This window comes from Salmo salar, chromosome 23 (assembly GCF_965601325.2).
Source record: "Salmo salar chromosome 23, fSalSal1, whole genome shotgun sequence".
Taxonomy (NCBI): Eukaryota; Metazoa; Chordata; class Actinopteri; order Salmoniformes; family Salmonidae; genus Salmo; species Salmo salar.
This window is the reverse complement of record NC_138313.1, coordinates 38,196,994-38,216,186: the sequence shown is the minus strand read 5'-3', so window position 1 is coordinate 38,216,186 and position 19,193 is coordinate 38,196,994. Positions and strand designations below refer to the sequence as shown.

The window sequence follows — 19,193 nt, the reverse complement described above, 5'->3', positions numbered from 1 at the left end:
TATGTAGTTAGAAGAGTCACAGTGACAGATACTATCTAGAATGGTTGGGTTCTTACCGTGAGGTATGAGGCGTTGATGTAGTCTGATGTAGTTTCTCCCGCCACTGTGGACAGACAAACCCGTGACCTTTCAACTGGAGACAAAGCCACACGTTGTTAAACTTCTTCATAAGGTATACAGAATGTAATTTTGTAGAATATTACTATTAGAATGGTTAGCTTTATCAGAGCGGCATTACTAAACCATTATCATTGCTTTACCTACATAACATAATTTTGTCAGACATTTGCCTTAAACCAAACAAGAACAAAATGTGCCTCAAGGTCCATGCTCTCAAATAATTTCTTTGCTTTTATTTTTTTAGAACAGTTTTAGTTAGGAAGGGTTAAAGTGTGCAGGCATTTTGCTAAATGTTCCATTGAAAGTGACAATGTTGAGGTTGAGTGCTGGTAGAAATCCAACCTGAAATGTAAAAAAGGTCTCATTGTCTACACTGTTCACAGACGTGGTGGATGCTGTTCCAAGGTTAAGAAGAGAGGAGGTTTTAAAAGTGCTGGAACCTTTCAACGTATGAACAAACCTGTCTGTAACTCACCGGGTATTAAAGAGGAGTTTCTGTTCTTCTCTCTGTTACACTCTTTCAGGGCTGCTGAGTAGTCACACTGTATGGCATTGGACGAGGATATCAGCTGCAATCACATTAGAACCAAGGCGCAGATTAACTGTTAGTATTTAACAATGTGCCAGCGGTTGTACCTGCTCTATTCAGAGGACAAAGAAAGACAACCGATAGACTTATTGTTCTCCAAATGTATGTTTTACTTTTAGTTCTGCCCTTTATGCCCTACTGGAGTTCTTATGGAAAGTTTACCATTGTAAATCTACAGTAAATATAAATATTAGCACTATGACTTGTTAATAGCATGTCATTACCTTAAACTGTTTCTCTAGCTGCGTACTGCCGGAGGGCCCTGGGGTCAGGAGGTCGTTGACGTAGCTGTGGATGCGGCTGGAGGGAACCTCCGTCTCCTTACCCAAGATGGCCTCCACTAGAGCATCATGGATGAACACATACTGCTCCTGAATGCACAGGAAAAGTAGGGGTTGAAAGCCTTAGTTGGCTGTTGACATTCATACTGTTCTGGTAAGGTGACAGGACAACTAATCTTACTGTAGTGGATCCACTGTTTTCTTGTTGGTATCAGACCTGGGTTCAAATAGTATTCTTTCAAATTATTTAGACGCATTTGATGGAGCTTTCCATTTGATGGAGCACCAACAGAATAGTCCCAAAAGTGCAAACCCCGCCCATCTGGACTGAGCTCTCACCTCTGTCTGTACCAGGTAGTTCCTCTGTGTGCGGATGTGTTTGAGGAAGCCCATGATGTTGACCGTGCCCTCTTCTTTGATCTGCTTCAACATGCTATCCAACACTATGTAGGTTCCAGTCCTGCCAACCCCCGCACTGGAAACACACACACAAGAGAGGTTCACAATATATTCTGAATCCTGGTATTTCAATTTCCACTTTAGTTCTCTATGAAATAACGTTCCATGTTGAACTTATCAGCTGGACAAGGTGAAAGTGGCTGTTAAGTGATATAATGGAGGACCATGTCCATTGTATTCTATTTCTATGCCGGTCGGAATGTAAATGTACTTCCTGAATTGAAACATTCACGTATAAAAGAAGACATCTTTTTATTGACTGAATTTAAATGGAATATCAGTTGAAACAAATGGCCTTGATTTTAAAGCTGTTCTATACATTCTACATATCTATGCATATATACATGTTCATTCTATATCTATGGCCTCCTACCTGCAGTGCACTACGATAGGCCCCATGTCATCTGTCCTGGCTTTGGAGGACTTCTGGACGAAGGTGAGCACGGGCAGAGTGTACTCGGGAACGCCCATGTCTGGCCACTGAGTGTAGTGGTACTGGGTCACGGTCCGCTCGTTAATCCGACCCTTCAGAGAAACCTGGGGGTTGGTGGGAGGAAACAGGAAGTGGTAAGCAGGATGGGACACAAAATGGCTGTCAATGTGACACTTGGGATTCGTAGTTCCATAATAAATGTTCAGAAGTAGTAATGAGGCAGCACTTTAACTAACTTGGAGGGGAGGTGCAACCGAGGTAGAAGATATAGTGAGGAAGTAGAGGTTAAACTATTAATGAGAGGTAAATGTGATGTAAATAGTGTGACCTCTGACCTTTTTGACCTTGGTGTTCCTGAGGGTGAAGGTTCTCTGGGTGTAGTGGGCCAGAACCTTACTGCTCTTCACCGTCACCAGGAAACCACCATACTCTTCCTGGCTCTCCAGGGGCCAGTACTGGTCACACTTCCTCTGACATACATGACCAAACACTTTAGAATAATTTCATGAATAAACATGAATAAACTATTTATGAACTATTACTAAATATGTTCAAGCATTAAAACACTTCAGCCTTTACAGCATGTATAAGCAGTTATAATGGCCCTGGTTTCTCACCCGTCCCTTCTCTACCAAGTTGGTAATCATGATGATGACGCCCACGTTCTGTTCCCACACCATCCTCCAGAAGTCCTCGGTGCTGGACTTGAGAGGGCCCTGGGCTGCGATGTAGGCCCTGGACTTGTTGAAACCCTGTGGAGGGTAGGGAGGGAGGGAGGCAAAGAGAAAGAGTGAACAACAGATTAGCTACTGATACATCAACAAAACATTTGCCCTCATAACAAATCAAATCAAATTGTATTTGTCACTTGCTTCGTCAACAAAAGGTGTAGACTAACAGTGAAATGCTTACTTAAAGGTCCTTTTCTACTATTGTGCACAGAGAGAAATGCAAGAGAATTGCTTACGTCAACGTAGTTTGCGTTAATGTAATCTCCACTCTTCCCATCTTTGTCAGCCTGGGTTGAGAGTCTTACTCGGCTGTGGTCATCTAGGAGTAGAGGAGGAAAGATAAGCTGGGTGCATTCAAGAATGTATGTGCGTGTACATGTGTTTGAAGGTGCATGTTTGACTAACAGGCCAGGATATTGATGTATCGGTTCTTGTTCTTGTTGTCTGGATGGTTGGAGCCGTCTGCGGTGATACCCAGGTCCACCGTGCACGCCTGCACCTCCTAAAAAAAAAAAAATCCCACCATCCTTTTACTACGCAGTCAAACTAAAATGTGTCATCATGCACAACAAAAACGTCAACATGGGCAGCTGGAAATGTGGCGAACATCTACACGCGACTACTACAGAAAAAAAAGGGAGACGTAGCTTACCTCATAACACTCTTTCAATATCTAACGGGGAGGGGGAATGCAAAAAGCACAGCAATGAAATTTCATGACACATGGTTAGCAAAAAAACGTGCAAATAAATAACAAGAAAACAGTTTATGGGCAAATCTCAACTTCAAGACACTGTTTATGCGATCAACAGGATTCAGTCCATGTACCATGTTAATGTCCTTAGCTTTGACTTACAAACCTATGTTTGTGTTATTGACAACATTTACACATGTATGCATTTATACAGTACTGATAAAATGCCAAGCTAGGATTTATATGGTAAGCAATGGTAAATATGTAGTTTAACATGAGCAATCACTGCATAGTGTATTTTATTGATCCCTTATTTTACCAGGTAAGTTGACTTAGAACACATTCTAATTTACAGCAACGACCTGGGGAATAATTACAGGGGGGAGGAGAGGGGATGAATGAGCCAATTGGAAGCTGGGGATGATTAGGTTGTATGAGGGCCACATTTGGAATTTAGCCAGGACAACTGGGTTAACACCCCTACTCATATGATAAGTGCCATGGGATCTTTAGTGACCACAGAGAGTCGGGACACCCGTTTAACGTCCCATCTGAAAGACAGCACCCTACACAGGGCAATGTCCCCAATCACTGCCCTGGGGCATTAGGATTATTTTTTCGATCAGAGGAGAGTGTGCCTCCTACTGGCCAGCCAACACCACTTCCAGCAGTATCTGGTTTCCCATCCAGGGTCCGACCTGGACCAACTCTGCTTAGCTTCAGAGGCAAGCCAGCAGTGGGATGCAGGATGGTATGCTGCTGGTGTAGAATGTGATATATTTGTAAGTCTCAGTGGTAAGGACAATAGACATGACTCCTCGGATGAATCTGGACCAGAGACATACAATATCATGTAGCATGAGACAGAGAGAGAGTGTGAGTTTGAATGACCATCACAGTGCAAAGCCTCCCACAAGTTTCTGCATGCTTACCTTAAAATAATGACAGCCGCCGTGTAACATTGCAAATGACACATAACACTTTCACAAGAAGGCTACATACAGAAAAGCTAAATTAAAGACAGACAGTTGTAAAAATAAAACATGCTGCCAAGTAATACTAATAATTTCTGTCATAGACCATACATATCCTGTGAGAGAAGTGAAGCAGAATTTGACAGCACACCTCAAACTCTCTGGAGAATGCATTGGTGTGGTGGAGCTCCTTCACGTGCTTGACAAACTGCTTCACTGTAAGGGCTTCATGTTTATCTAAAGGCAGAGAGAAAGGGTTTTATTGATATCATCCACAAAAGTATTTTATCAGAACAAAGTTTGAAACTTCCTACTCTGGCAGAAGCAGATGCTGAGTAAGTGAGTGTTAATGAAAGAGCTAAGCTTGGTGAAGATGGAGGACAGATGGAAAGAACACCTGTCCATATGTCTCTGTGCTTGTTAACACTTATCTTATGCCAACTCTACTGAATTCTAGTTGATCCCATGGAAAAGGTGTGTGTGTGTGTGTGTTTGTGAAAGTGTGTACGGCCTAGATTCAATCAGATCAAGCGTTAACCGGCGATAGCCAACACCCACATAGCTGATGTTTTGGTGGTGTCGGAGGTGTAGCTGCGTTGGAGCTGACAAATAGGTGAGCAGCTGCTCTTGATCACCCGTCCCACTCATGTTAGAAGTTCAGAAGGAGAAAGTGTATGCTATATAGAAGTAATGATGCTCAAATTGAATATCATTCAACTAAATAATAAGGGTTTCTATCATCCTAATGGAGGTGTAGATTCCATTTCACATTCCAGTGTTCCAACTTGACAATGGCAAAGTCCACTTTAGGTATAATGCCAGGAGTTCTAACCCAGTTCCTCCTCCGACACCGCCAAAACAACTGCTATGCGGATGTCGGATAAAGCAGATCTGATTGAATAGAGCCCTTTGTCTCAGAATGGTTACCTGTATCTGTATGCATGGATGTGGGTGAAACAGATATGACTCTGGGGGATGTGTTGTCCTCTATGTAGAAATGGGCAATCTGGAAACACTTCCTGTGGAAACAAATGTACGATGATACAAGTTAGTCAACAACACTCTTGTATAACTGCAGGTGTTGCCAGTTTCTTCTGTCTTTGTGACATATTGCCAATGCTATTATACTTTTGATACAAAAAACATGTTGCTTTTCCCATCTAATTTAACACAAATGAAGGATTGTATGCATTGTTCTCATTTGGTGAAAAATGTGTTGAAAATTCTGTGACAAAAACAAGAATAATATTGGAGTAATGCTTATGTAAATGTAATAAAACAACTGTAGATATATTTTTAAGACATAAAAAAATACAGCAGGCCTAAAAATGCTTTTGCTGTTGTTTTTGAAGATAAAAAGCCAACCACCGATGTTGGAGAACATGGTAATCTGTCCGCAACACAGGAAAAAAGATCTTCCTTCTAATCCGGAACGGGTTTTTAACAGGATCACCACTGCATGTCTTTCTGATGAACCTGTGCCCAGCTAACCAAAAATGGACATCACCACACAGATTACTCTGGACATAAGAAAAACAGCAAAGAGATGTCCCCGGTAGATTACATGTGTGCGTTTCTAAAAAGACATCTCCACTTTGCTAACCCCAAATGCCCAGCTGTGGGGTGGCCAAATGAGCACCGTGTCACCGGAGGACGTACAAGGATGCGACACGGAGGGGATTACAGCATTTCAGCCTCGCGCCACTCATTTTACAAGACGCTGACACGAAGCCTTCATGTCGGACATAATGAGGCACAGGCGCTTTCCCCCTCTCCTACCCCACCCGAGGCCCTGTTCTTCCTTCCTACCCTACCCGAGGCCCTGTCCCCTTTCCTACCCCACCCAAGGCCCTGTTCCCCTTTCCTACCCCACCCGAGGCCCTGTTCTTCCTTCCTACCCCACCCGAGGCCCTGTTCTTCCTTCCTACCCTACCCGAGGCCCTGTTCCCCGCTCCTACCCCACCCAAGGCCCTGTTCCCCTTTCCTACCCCACCCGAGGCCCTGTTCTTCCTTCCTACCCCACCCGAGGCCCTGTTCTTCCTTCCTACCCCACCCGAGGCCCTGTTCTTCCTTCCTACCCTACCCGAGGCCCTGTTCTTCCTTCCTACCCTACCCGAGGCCCTGTTCCCCGCTCCTACCCCACCAGAGGCCCTGTTCTTCCTTCCTACCCTACCCGAGGACCTGTTCTTCCTTCCTACCCGAGGCCCTGTTCCCCTCTCCTACCCCACCAGAGGCCCTGTTCTTCCTTCCAACCCCACACGAGGCCCTGTTCCCCCTTCCAACCCCACACGAGGCCCTGTTCCCCCTTCCAACCCCACCCGAGGCCCTGTTCCCCTTTCCAACCCCACCCGAGGCCCTGTTCCCCCCCTCCTACCCCACCCAAGGCTCTTCCTGTTCCCACTACTACCCCACCCGAGGCCCTGCCTGTTCCCCCTCCTACCCCACCCGACACCCTGTTCCCCTTTCCTACCCTACTTGAGGCCCTGTTCCCCCCTACTACCCCACCCGAGGCTCTGCCTGTTCCCCCACTACCCCACCCGAGGCCCTGCCTGTTCCCCCTCCTACCCCACCCGAGGCTCTGCCTGTTCCCCCTCCTACCCCACCCGAGGATCTGCCTGTTCCCCCTCCTACCCCCTCCTACCCCACCCGAGGCCCTGCCTGTTCCCCCTCCTACCCCACCCGAGGCCCTGCCTGTTCCCCCTCCTACCCCACCAAAGGCCCTATTCCCCCCTACTACCCCACCCAAGGCCTTGTTCCCCTTTCCTACCCCACAGGAGGCCCTGCCTGTTCCCCCTCCTACCCCACCAAAGGCCTTGTTCCCCTTTCCTACCCCACCCGAGGCTCTGCCTGTTCCCCCTCCTACCCCACCCAAGGCCTTGTTCCCCTTTCCTACCCCACCCGAGGCCCTGCCTGTTCCCCCTCCTACCCCACCCAAGGCCTTGTTCCCCTTTCCTACCCCACCCGAGGCCAAGCCTGTACTCCCTCCTACCCCACCCAAGGCCTTGTTCCCCTGTCCTACCCCACCCGAGGCCAAGCCTGTTCCCCCTCCTACCCCACCCAAGGCCTTGTTCCCCTTTCCTACCCCACCCGAGGCCAAGCCTGTTCCCCCTCCTACCCCACCCAAGGCCTTGTTCCCCTTTCCTACCCCACCCGAGGCCAAGCCTGTTCCCCCTCCTACCCCACCCAAGGCCTTGTTCCCCTTTCCTACCCCACCTGAGGCCAAGCCTGTTCCCCCTCCTACCCCACCCAAGGCCTTGTTCCCCTTTCCTACCCTACCCGAGGCTCTGCCTGTTCCCCCTCCTACCCCACCCGAGGCCAAGCCTGTTCCCCCTCCTACCCCACCCGACACCCTGTTCCCCTTTCCTACCCTACCCGAGGCCAAGCCTGTTCCCCCTCCTACCCCACCCAAGGCCTTGTTCCCCTTTCCTACCCCACCCGAGGCCAAGCCTGTTCCCCCTCCTACTCCACCCAAGGCCTTGTTCCCTAACCACTGTATGACCCCGAGCCCCAAGCTCAACGCTATACACTCTGAGTGAGGCACATCTCTTAGCTTTAATCCCTCATCGGCACCAAGATTATTACAGATTTAAAATGAAAATACAATAACAGGGGAGAAAACATGAACAATATGTCACGTCTCCAGCCCAGTGGATGAGAAATGTACAGTCTTATGCGGCTTAAGTGTTTACATTTCTGACAAAGTGTCCTTGATCGGATTGCCGAAGTTGGTTATTTAACTGTCCAACCGGTCTGTTTGCCGCCACAGTGAAAAGTAGTATTTTTCTATGATCTCACAGTATGGGCAAAATGTCTAACTAGAGACGGACAACTCTGAATGATGGCACCTATGTGTAAGTGAATCTACCCACACACATCAAAGCTAATGTGAAAAGCCAGACCTCAAACCGAAGCCCTGTTGAAGATATTGGATGTGTCATGGGGAAGTGTGTGAGAGTGAGAAAGAGATTGGGCCCGTGTCAGAGGAGATTAGGTCTCACAGTGAGACAGACAAATATGTGGTTCTTAAGGTCAACCTCGCTCCCCCTCTGCCACCCCCCGCCTCGCTCCACCCGTGCCCCCTGATGTCTGGGGCGGCAGTGCCCCGTGTCTGGGGACAAAACAGACCCACTCCTCTGAGACAGATGAATAACAATATGACAGGTATCAGCCCTGCGGCAGTTCCACACAGCTGTCCCATAGGGAGGCAGAAGGCTTAATGATGTCAGTATGTGTGTGGAGCCTATCAATGCAGAAAGAAAGCTGTTGTTCATGTAGCTTAGCTGTCAGGTTAAACAGATGATGGGTGGGTTCAGGGGGAATCAATGGGAAAGGATTTCTCAACATCATCACCATAATACTCATCATCATCATTATGGAGCAAATCATTATGGATCTTATAATAATCATCATTATGGAGCAAATCATTATGGATCTTATAATAATCATCATTATGGATCTAATCATTATGGATCTTATAATAATCATCATTATGGATCTAATCATTATGGATCTTATAACAATCATCATTATGGATCTAATCATTATGGATCTTATAATAATCATCATTATGGATCTAATCATTAAGGATCTTATAATAATCATTATGGATCGAATCATTATGTATCTAATAATAATCATCATTATGGATCTAATCATTAAGGATCTTATAATAATCATTAAGGATCGAATCATTATGGATCTAATCATTAAGGATCTTATAATAATCATTATGGATCGAATCATTATGGATCTTATAATAATCATCATTATGGATCTAATCATTATGGATCTTATAATAATCATCATTATGGATCTAATCATGGATCTAATAATAATTATCATCATGATCGAATCATTATGGATCTTATAATAATCATCATTATGGATATTATCTTCCTCCTCTACCTTCTCCACCTCCTTCACTTCTTCCTACATATCCACCTCCTCATCCTCCAAACTCCACCTTCTCCTCCATATCCACCTCCTCCACCGCCTGCTCCTCCCTCTTACCTCCAGTAGATGAGGATTCCCACCAGGACGATGAGTCCCAGGAAGGTGAGGGTGGAGACCACTGCCAGAGGGACCATGGCCCTCATCTCTCTCTCCCTGGCCAGACCCACCCTGGACTCATGGCTGCTGTTACTGGCTTCTGTAAGTGGTGGGGAGGGGGAAGAACAGATGAGACACACAACACAACTCAGACAACATGTCATTCACTCATTCAACTACAACACATTGACTGACAAACACATCAACAGTAAATCAATCCACATACTCATCAAACTTACCTTCCTGTTCTAACACATAGCTCCTCCTTGAACAACGGAACCTTGTTCATTTACATTTTAAATGCTACAGTAGACCTTCGCTCTAACATCTTCATAACCATTCAGCTAACAAATCTAAACCTATTGCTACTTCTCTAACCCATATACAATTGCGACAACGATACAGATGAAAGTGAACATGAATGCTTTCACAAAGTTAACATGCACTACAGGTTAGTTCATGACAATGGCTCAATGCTTGATGCACACAATGGCTTAAATCTATGGGACTCTCAATGATCGGAGACCAAAAAAGCCTACTGGCAAAACTGTGCTTCTATTGCAAAGGCTTGAATGCAGAAGGACTTTCTATGAATTCATTTTTTTGTCTACGGTCTGGATGTGGACAGATATATGGGATATTATAAAGGATCTTCAAGGTCACAAATCACAAAAGATTTGCGAGGGGCCCTGAGACTGTCTCAATGATTTGTCAATTACATTGACTGTATAAAGGGACATTAGACCACTAGTGGTCTGCTAAGGCTAAAAACATATCGGTTTCGGTGCGACTTGGGATTGGGAAGAGATCTGCTGCCCTCTGCTGGAGATGAAGTGCTATAACCAATGGTGTTCTTCACATGTTACAATACACAATTGAGACAAAGGCATGTGCATGTTAATGTTAACGAATATAACACAAAACACGTAACAAAGAACACTGAAATGATGATGACTGTGGACTTGATCATGAAAATGTTATAGAAAGCAGAAAGGCCATGATGGTGAATACACACACACACACACACACAGGATTTTAGTTATCACAGAAAGGTGGTGTGTAGGTGATGTGTCTCCTAAATTCCAGAGTATTTCCTGTTCCATTGGCATCATGGGAGCTGTAGTTTTCCCTAATCCGACAGGCGCAGCACTGTGCCTTGCCTTGACGTACGGGGAGATGTTGCCCCCTTGTGGATGGTTCTTTACCTGCAACTGGCTCCTCCTCAGAGTCTCTCTCTGTGCGCTCGGTGATAGTGAAGTCTGAGGACGTCTCGTTGTCGTACAGGCTCTCGCCCTGCCACTCTCCACTCTCCACCTCCCCACCTAACGACCAGGGCACCGCCGCGGTCACCCCAGATACTGTTGCCGTGCTGCCCGCTGTATCCGTGGTGACGGCACTGCCGTTCTTGCTCTCAAAGTAGAACGATGAGGAGAGTTCTTCTATGTCGATGTTGGGAGTGGCGGCGGCTTCAGAGGTGAGCGAGGGGGTGAAGGCTGGGATGTAAGGGAGCGCGCCCTCCCCCGAGGCTGAACTCTGAACCCTGTCCCACTCCTCATCTAGCTCCTCCTGGGCTTCTCCCGACAGATTCAAGCCAGAGGCACTACTGTCTACCGTCTGCAGTTCAGGGGGGAGGGTGGGGGTGAGGGGGGAGGCCGAGTAGGAGGAGGAGGGGGCCGAGACCCAGTGGTCCTTGGAGCCGGACGGTGTGGCTGTAACAGAAATGAGCAGGTCACTATGGGAACCTGAGAGAGGAGGAACAGGGGGAGAGGAGGAGGAAGAGAAGAGAGGCTGACCTCCAGATGGGTTGGAGGAGCCTCCCAGAGATGAATGGAGGAGATGGTCTAAATGGCTACCGGAGGAGTAGAGCGCTAGGCTAGCCGCCCCCCAGTCAGACGTGGGCAGGGGGAGGTGAGGATAGGCAGGCAACCAGGAGGACGAGAAGCCAACCAGAGAGCCGGTACACAACGACTCCACGCCATCGCTAGCTACCGTGAATCCAACATCACCACCACCACCGACGACGACACCCACCAAACAAGACTCTACTTCACGGCCTGAAGCGTAACTAGAGTCCCCCAGCCCGCCAGATACAGAGCCAGTGAGGCCCGGGGTGGCCCCAGACAGAGAGAAGTCACTAGAGAGGAGAAGAGAAGGCTGCAGGGAGAGAGAGGTTGCAGGGAGAGGTCTGAAGGCTAGCTCAGTGGGGGAGTCAGGTAAGGTTTGAAGGGGGTGAGTGTCACTAAACATTGGTGGGTCACCCGAGGCCACGGACGAAGAACCAGACAACATATCACCATCACCACTATCATCATCACCAAAACCATGAGAGACGACTGTCTCCCAACCATACAGGGGGTGTGAGGGGTGAGGGAGGAGAGACAGGGTGGGGGAGGTAGTGAGGTACGAGTCACCACTAGGCAACAGTGCTGTAGCAGCATGCAGGGAGTCCAGAGCAGGAGGGGTCAAAGACGACAGGGGCCTAGACGAGGGAGGGGCATGCAGGCAGGCGGTGGGGTCGTTGTTAAGGGTGGAGCCGGGATTGCCAGGGGTCGACGTGTCACACACAGGGAGGGTGGAGGGGAGGAGCTCACCGTTGAACACCGGCTGCGTGGGCTGCAAGAGTGCCCCGCCGAAAGAGGAGGCAGTGGATGAAAACAAGGGCATGCTGGGACTTGTAGGCCATGGTGGTTCTCTCTGAGAGAGGGAGGAGGCGGAAGTGGCCACGGTCCGGCTTTCCGGGAGCGGGGTGGCCATGGAAACACCGCTGCCTTTGCCGCTTGGGACGGTCACAGGACACGCCACCCCTCTGCCCTTCTCGGTCTTGGTTGACGAAGTGGTGATGTCATCAGTGCGTGATTGCGGAGTGGTCACTGTAGTGGTATATTTCTGGGTTCTCCCCCTGCCTCTGCTGCCTGCTGAGACGGCCCCCTCTGCTGGGGCTCTGGTTGTGCTGCGGTACCTCTCACTCTGCTCTGTGGACGTCTGTGCTCGGTTGGGTTGAGTGGTCCTGGATGGAGTGCCTGGTGTGGGGGTTCTCCTCTGGGTGGTGGTTCTGATAGCAGGCAAGGGGAGGCTGGGTGGGCCAGTGGTTGTTGTGGGCCTGGTTCTCGTAGTGGTTTGGGTTGTCCAATCCATGTCATTGTCCAGTTCTACACCCGGTTCAGCCCAGGGTCCATAGTCCTCCTGGTGGGGAAATACATTCACAGAGTGCATGGGAAAATACTGAAGTCTTGTCATGAGACACTGCTCCTCGTCCTATATCCTACGTTTAAATGAATGCTTTTCTTGCAGTACGCTACCGACAGTATCACCACATTGCATTATGAAATAAGCTAAATTTATGCAATGTTATACTTACTTCCCCTTCAAATTCAGTAGAATCTGGATAAGGTGTTGCCTCTGAAAAGAATCACAGAAGATAGCGTTAGAAACAGAGTCGTGGGATTTCATACATAATAATGTACCTTCCCTACGAGCAAAGGACGTTGAAAATACATTACTGTACAGATGTATGATCTTAATTTGAGCAGGGTGATCAATTAAGATCATACATCTGTAAACATGTTCATACGAATATCAAAGACAGTATGGCAATCGAAGAAAACAGCCTAGACATTGTTATGTGTGATTTGTTTTTCTTCAATTTAGTTACAACTTTGACAATTACTAACAATGGCATTATAATCTAAGATGTTGGTCCCATTGACAAACCCAACGATGTTGTAACAGACAAGCACTTTACTTGAAACGTACATCAAAATGTGACGGAGAAAATATCTATAGGGAAAAGTATCTGACAAAAACTCACACATACAAACATTGTGAGCCAATACGTGAAAACCATTCTGTTTCTGATGAAAAACTGAAGAGGCTTGACAAAAATCTTCGGAAGCTTGATATCCACTAAGGTCACATATTTCAATGGGTCCACAGTATATGAAGCGGAAAAATCATTAGATATAATATTCATCTATATTAGAAATCTTTGAGAATATGTTGCTGTCGGTGTAGATACCAGGTGAGGGAGAGAGAGAGTAACAGTGAGATAACAACATGGAGGGAGATGTTTGGTTATATTGGGTAGAACTTCCGGGTCAGCACAAACTAACACACGCACACACACACACACACACACACACACACACACACACACACACACACACACACACACACACACACACACACACACACACCACACACACACACACACACTTACCTGGATTGGGCTAAATTATACATCATGGAGGCCTTAGGCCTGATTAGAATGGGTTTGTGAAGCATGAGGTGGGTTTTTAAAGAGTTAAGTGGAAAGGGAAGGAAGGAATGAATGAATGAATGAGTGCACAACCAGGCCTCACAAATGAGTTGTTTTGTCCCCACAACTGTCACAGCGCATTCGGTCACACAATTGTATCAAGTCATTTGGATGAGTGTGTACAATTCATGCACATTGAAATATGATGCAGAGGATTTTTAGCAACAACAAATTTGTTTATTATCAACTTTAGCAGATACAGAGTTCCCATCATTTCATACAAATGACAAATACTGACAACAAGTAAACATTCTCTCAGTGTGACCGGAGGAAATGGTGCCATTTCAAAATGTTTTGCCGTTTGTGTGACATAGGACACATGGAAAAACCTTTGACCTCAACCAAACAGATTGAGGGGGGTATTCCTCGCCTTAGAAATATAGAAAAGCACATTTTAATTAAGTACATAGACAGAAGAGGACATGAAAAATAAAAAGCTTTCACCCAGAGCACACTACAAACAGCAGTAGAACATAGAGGAACTGGGTGTATGTTAAAAGGAACAGGACTGGACAGAAAGAAGACCGAGAGTGAATGGCATACAGGATGGCCATGATGGCTGGGGAAACAGAAGTGTCTCTGGAAACCTGTTACAGTTTGGTAAGTGTGACATATGTAAAAGGTGTGGACATATGAAGACACCAATCAAAATTCAGAAACCACGACAGAACTATATCTTCACTTCCTCTGAATTCCCCAACACAATCCATTAATGCCGAGTTAAGTCTATCTGAGAAGCCTTCACAGGATCTTAATTGTAAACTGACTGACTAGCTACACTAGTGGTAAGTGTGACTGCTGTTAAGACCTACCATTAAAGAGACACAATAAATGGAACTGGTTTGCAAATGATCAACCATCTAGGTTTGGTCTCTACTCTCCATGTAATCAGAACGCTACGTACGGTCTGTGTAGAGGTATTGGCGCTCGCGCTCGCCAGTCTTACCAGGGTCGTCGAAGGGCATGTCGACGGACATCTGCTCGCTCACGCGACCGTACAGACCGTTGGTGCACACGGCCACCACCTGCACCACATAGCTAGTGTTGGCTATCAGGTCCTGCAGCATGGCCCCCTGGGGAACAACAGGGAGAGATGAGTACAGGGGGTTTAGGGTCGTGATGTTGGTGGAGGAGGAGGTGAAGGTAGAGGAGGTGGTGGTGGTGGAGAAGGTGGAGTTGGGGGAGGTGAAGGTGAAGGTGGTGGAGGTGAAGGTGGTGGTGGAAGAAGTGAAGGTGGTGGTGGTGGTGGAGGAGGTGAGGGTGGTTGGTGGAGGAGGTGAAGGTGGTGGTGGTGGAGGAGGTGAAGGTGGTGGAGGTGGTTATCGCATCTGCTCTTGCATTCAATCACACTATGGTTCTTTAGTTTCTTCATTTGTTTCTTCATTCATTCATTCCTTCATTAATTTATTAATTCCTGCAAACCTTCTGAAATGTGATTGACCGGGTTTGGTCATCTGTGTGTGTTAGTCCACCACCACCACTACATAAAGGATGCTCACCACATCCTGGTCTCCGTCAGTCAGGTACTGGAAGGTTGCAGAGTCCTCTCCTTGGGCCAGCCTGTAAGTGACTGAGTACTTCTCTATCCCAGCATCGTACACCGCCCTCGGCCGCTCCCACATCACCAGCAGGCTGGTCAGGTTATGGGGGTCCGCCTGCACATTCTCCGGCTCTGAACTACAGACTGACAGAGAAAGAAGGGAGAGAGAGAAAGAGAGGGAGAGAGAAAGGGAGAGAGAGACAAGAGAAAAAAATTACAAATTATTAGAATTAATTTAGATTAATAAGAATCAAAAATAAGAGAATCAGCCTCAACTGAGTGTTTGTCCTTCCTAATTGGTCCCATCACAGATTAGCGCTCCAGTACTAACGTAGATCACAGACACATTGAGACCCTGGGATTAATACAGATTACGGGAGTAGGGAGAGATTAAAATCAATCGAAATGAGACCTGAGACAATGGCCAGGTACAATGACTAAACCGTTGACACGTTTCCTACATGATCAATGCTAAAATCTGCACTTCAGTTTACCTACTGATTCATCCTTGGCCCAGGGGGGATGGTGGAGGGGTGAATACATGTATTTAATGTTTTTAATGATGGTGAGGGATTTCAGAAAGGGAGACTCACAGCTCTACAAACCCCCTTTTCAACACAAGAGAAAAGCAAAGGAACAACAGAGTCTTTTCCTAACCACTCGCAAAACAAAAATCACAACAAAAGCACAAAAATACTTGCTATTTCTATTTTGTTGCGACATGCATCTCACTCTGGTACACAAATGGTATATCCAATAACAACAGGGAAGCAAGAGACATTTCACAACTATTCATGTACATTATATCATATTCAATGCACTCTATCCATTTTTCAAAGACGTTTGAAAAGTCCTCTGTGAAAGTGAGGAGGCAGCCACAGACTCTGAGCAGCTAACCTAGCAACTACCTGGTCTAAAAAAACTGAGAGACTAATATCAATGCGGACATGACACATTAAGTAGGGAGAGAGAGAGAGGGAGAGGCAGGGAGAGACAGAGAGGAGAGAGAGAGGGTCTGTCCCTGGCTTAGTGTATTAGCCTGGTGCCTAAGCATCCACAACAATTGCATTCTCCCTTTAAGGTTAGAATTTATTTAACCTTTTTTTAACTAGGTAAGTCAGTTAACAATTTCTTCATATTTACAATGACGGCCTACTTGTAAAGCCCCCCCCCCGTGAGAGTCTGGGTATGATTAAGGAGGCACACATAAACATGCTGTCTGAATATTAATGCCTGCCAGGCTTCCAGCATCCACATGATAGTTAAAGTCCTGATTATGTTGAAAACACACATCAAACTGCAATCACTTCTTTAGTAGGGTAAGGGACGCCCAAAATAGGGCACAGTAGTGGTGACAGGTAGGCAGGTTCACAGTTGGGTTACCAGCGCTTGCCTCATATGTAACAAAATCCCCCTATGACATTTTAATAGGACACCAACAGTGTCACAAATATATTTTGGACATTTGATATTGGTGTGTTGCTATTTTCTGTTCAGATTTGAAAATTCTATGAAAATGTAGACATGCTAGCAGATACCCATAGAGTTCCAGTCATTGCGCTAACGCCAGTGAACATTGGCTCGCATAACTACCTCTAACTTCCTTCATACTGGGCACAGAGACATACATCATCAAGACCATGATTAGTTGAATCAGGTGTTAGTACCAAGAACCAGGACTGAATACAAGAGATTTATTCTGTAGCTAGAGGACTCATTATATCTCCAGGAGTGACAAGAGTCATCTTTTTGCTAGCTAGGGCCAACCTACTTTACGATTTTCCCTCTTACTATCTCTGACTTTGCTACTTTGAGGAAAAATGTACTTACTATGACTGTGAAATGTGGTTGCCCCACATAGCTATCTTAAGATTAACGCACTAACTGTAACTCGCTCTGGATAGGAGAGCTGGTGTAACTGAGTCAGGTTCGTAGGCCTCCTTGCTCGCACACGCTTTTTCAGTTCGGCCCACACATTTTCTATAGGATTGAGGTCAGGGCTTTGTGATGGCCACTCCAATACCTTGACTTTGTCGTCCTTAAGCCATTTTGACAGAACTTTGGAAGTATGCTTGGGGTCATTGTCCATTTGGAAGACCCATTTGCGACCAAGCTTTAACTTCCTGACTGATGTCTTGAGATGTTGCTTCAATATATCCACAATTTTCCCTCCTCATGATGCCATCTATTTTGTGAAGTGCACCAGTCTCTCCTGCAGCAAAGCACCCCCACAACATGAGGCTTCCACCACCGTGCTTCACGGTTGGGATGGTGTTCTTCGGCTTGCAAGCGTCCCCCTTTTTCCTCCAAACATAACACTGGTCATTATGGCCAAAATGTTATATTTTTGTTTCATCAGACCAGAGGACATTTCTCCAAAAAGTAAGATCTTTCTTCCCTTGTGCAGTTGCAAACTGTAGTCTGGCTTTTTTTATGGTGGTTTTGGAGCAGTGGCTTCTTCCTTGCCGAGCGGCCTTTCAGGTTATGTTGATATAGGACTCGTCTTACTGTGGACATAGATCCTTTTGTACCTGTTTCCACCAGCATCTTCACAAGGTCCTTTGCTATTGTTCTGGGATTGATTTGCACTTTTCGCACCAAAGTACGTTCATCTCTAGGAGACAGAACATGTCTCCTTCCTGAGCAGTATGACGGCTGCGTGGTCCCATGGTGTTTATACTTGTGTACTATTGTTTGTACAGATGAACGTGGTCCCTTCAGGTGTTTGGAAATTGCTTCCAAGGATGAACCAGACTTGTGGAGGTTTACAATTTTTTTCTGAGGTCTTGGCTGATTTCTTTTGATTTTCCCATGATGTCAAGCAAAGAGGCACTGAGTTTGAAGGTAGGCCTTGAAATACATCCACAGGTACACCTCCAATTGACTCAAATTATGTCAATTAGCCTATCAGAAGCTTCTAAAGCCATGACATAATCTTCTGGAATTTTCCAAGTAGTTTAACCTCTTCACTATAGGGGGCAGTATTTTCACGGCCAGATGAAAAACGTACCCAAATTAAACTGCCTCTTACTCAGACTCAGAAGGTAGGATATGCATATTATTAGTAGATTTGGATAGAAAACACGCTGAAGTTTCTAAAACTGTTTGAATGATGTCTGTGAGTATAACAGAACTCATATGGCAAGCAAAAACCAGAGAAAAATCCAACCAGGAAGTTTGACCTCAGATGGCTGTAGTCATTTCAAATGATGTTCTGGCTAAACTACAGTGTCTGTGATGTCATATTGCACTTCCTAAGGCTTCCACTAGATGTCAACAGTCATTAGAACCTCGTTTGAGGCTTCTAGAATACAATTTGATTGAATAATACCCGGAACAGTATGTGGTCGACCTGGTGTCGTTGCCTTACCTCGCGTGCGCTCACGAAGGATTAGCCATTTTTCTTTTTCTTTTGTAATGAATCTGCTATTGTCCGGTTGGAATATTATTGAAATTCTACGATAATAACACACTAAAGATTGATTGTGAACATGGTTTGACATGTTTCTATAAACGCTGAGGGACCTTTATAACTTTTCGTCAACGGTGGATAGATGCATTTTGGAATGGTGATCTGGACGTGCCATCAAAACAGATTTATTTCGACATAAATGATGGACTTTATCGAACAAATGAACATTTCTTCTGGAAGTGGGAGACCTTCTGAGTGCATTCAGCCGAAGATCAGCAAAGGTAAGATAATATTTTTAACATATTTCAGCGTTTTGTGGATGCTGTGGCTGGACGGCTAACTGAATAGCTTGGGGCTCAGTACTCAGAATATTGAACAATGTGCTTTCTACGTAAAGTTATTTTGAAATCTGACACAGCGGGTGCATAAAAGAGTACTGTATCTATAATTCTTTAAATAATTGTTATGTATTTTGTCAACGTTTATGATGAGTATTTTTGTAAATTCACCGGTAGTTTTTGGTGGGAATACATTTCCTGAACGTCACGCGCCAATGTAAAATGTTTTTTTTTAAATATAAATATGAACTTGATGGA

The 19,193-nt window shown here is 45.9% G+C and overlaps 1 protein-coding gene across 2 annotated transcripts in view; it reads right to left on the bottom strand.

Annotated features, from left to right (window-relative positions):
• The window catches only part of LOC106584549 (receptor-type tyrosine-protein phosphatase zeta), a 114,157-nt gene that overhangs the window by 17,066 nt on the left and 77,898 nt on the right, over positions 1–19,193 (bottom strand). Inside the window, exons 9-26 of one of the 2 annotated variants that reach the window (XM_082968099.1) lie at positions 15,145–15,329; positions 14,592–14,718; positions 12,689–12,729; positions 11,922–12,513; positions 10,536–11,039; positions 9,292–9,430; positions 5,209–5,300; positions 4,433–4,518; positions 3,266–3,286; positions 3,019–3,115; positions 2,850–2,932; positions 2,500–2,634; positions 2,218–2,352; positions 1,823–1,986; positions 1,330–1,465; positions 934–1,080; positions 596–689; positions 57–133 (exon numbers count right to left, since the gene is read on the bottom strand). In XM_082968099.1, the coding sequence (XP_082824225.1) occupies positions 57–133; positions 596–689; positions 934–1,080; positions 1,330–1,465; positions 1,823–1,986; positions 2,218–2,352; positions 2,500–2,634; positions 2,850–2,932; positions 3,019–3,115; positions 3,266–3,286; positions 4,433–4,518; positions 5,209–5,300; positions 9,292–9,430; positions 10,536–11,039; positions 11,922–12,513; positions 12,689–12,729; positions 14,592–14,718; positions 15,145–15,329 (2,855 nt within the window). The remainder of the gene's footprint in view (positions 1–56; positions 134–595; positions 690–933; positions 1,081–1,329; positions 1,466–1,822; positions 1,987–2,217; positions 2,353–2,499; positions 2,635–2,849; positions 2,933–3,018; positions 3,116–3,265; positions 3,287–4,432; positions 4,519–5,208; positions 5,301–9,291; positions 9,431–10,535; positions 11,040–11,921; positions 12,514–12,688; positions 12,730–14,591; positions 14,719–15,144; positions 15,330–19,193) is intronic. The other variant, XM_082968100.1, reaches the window with a different exon arrangement.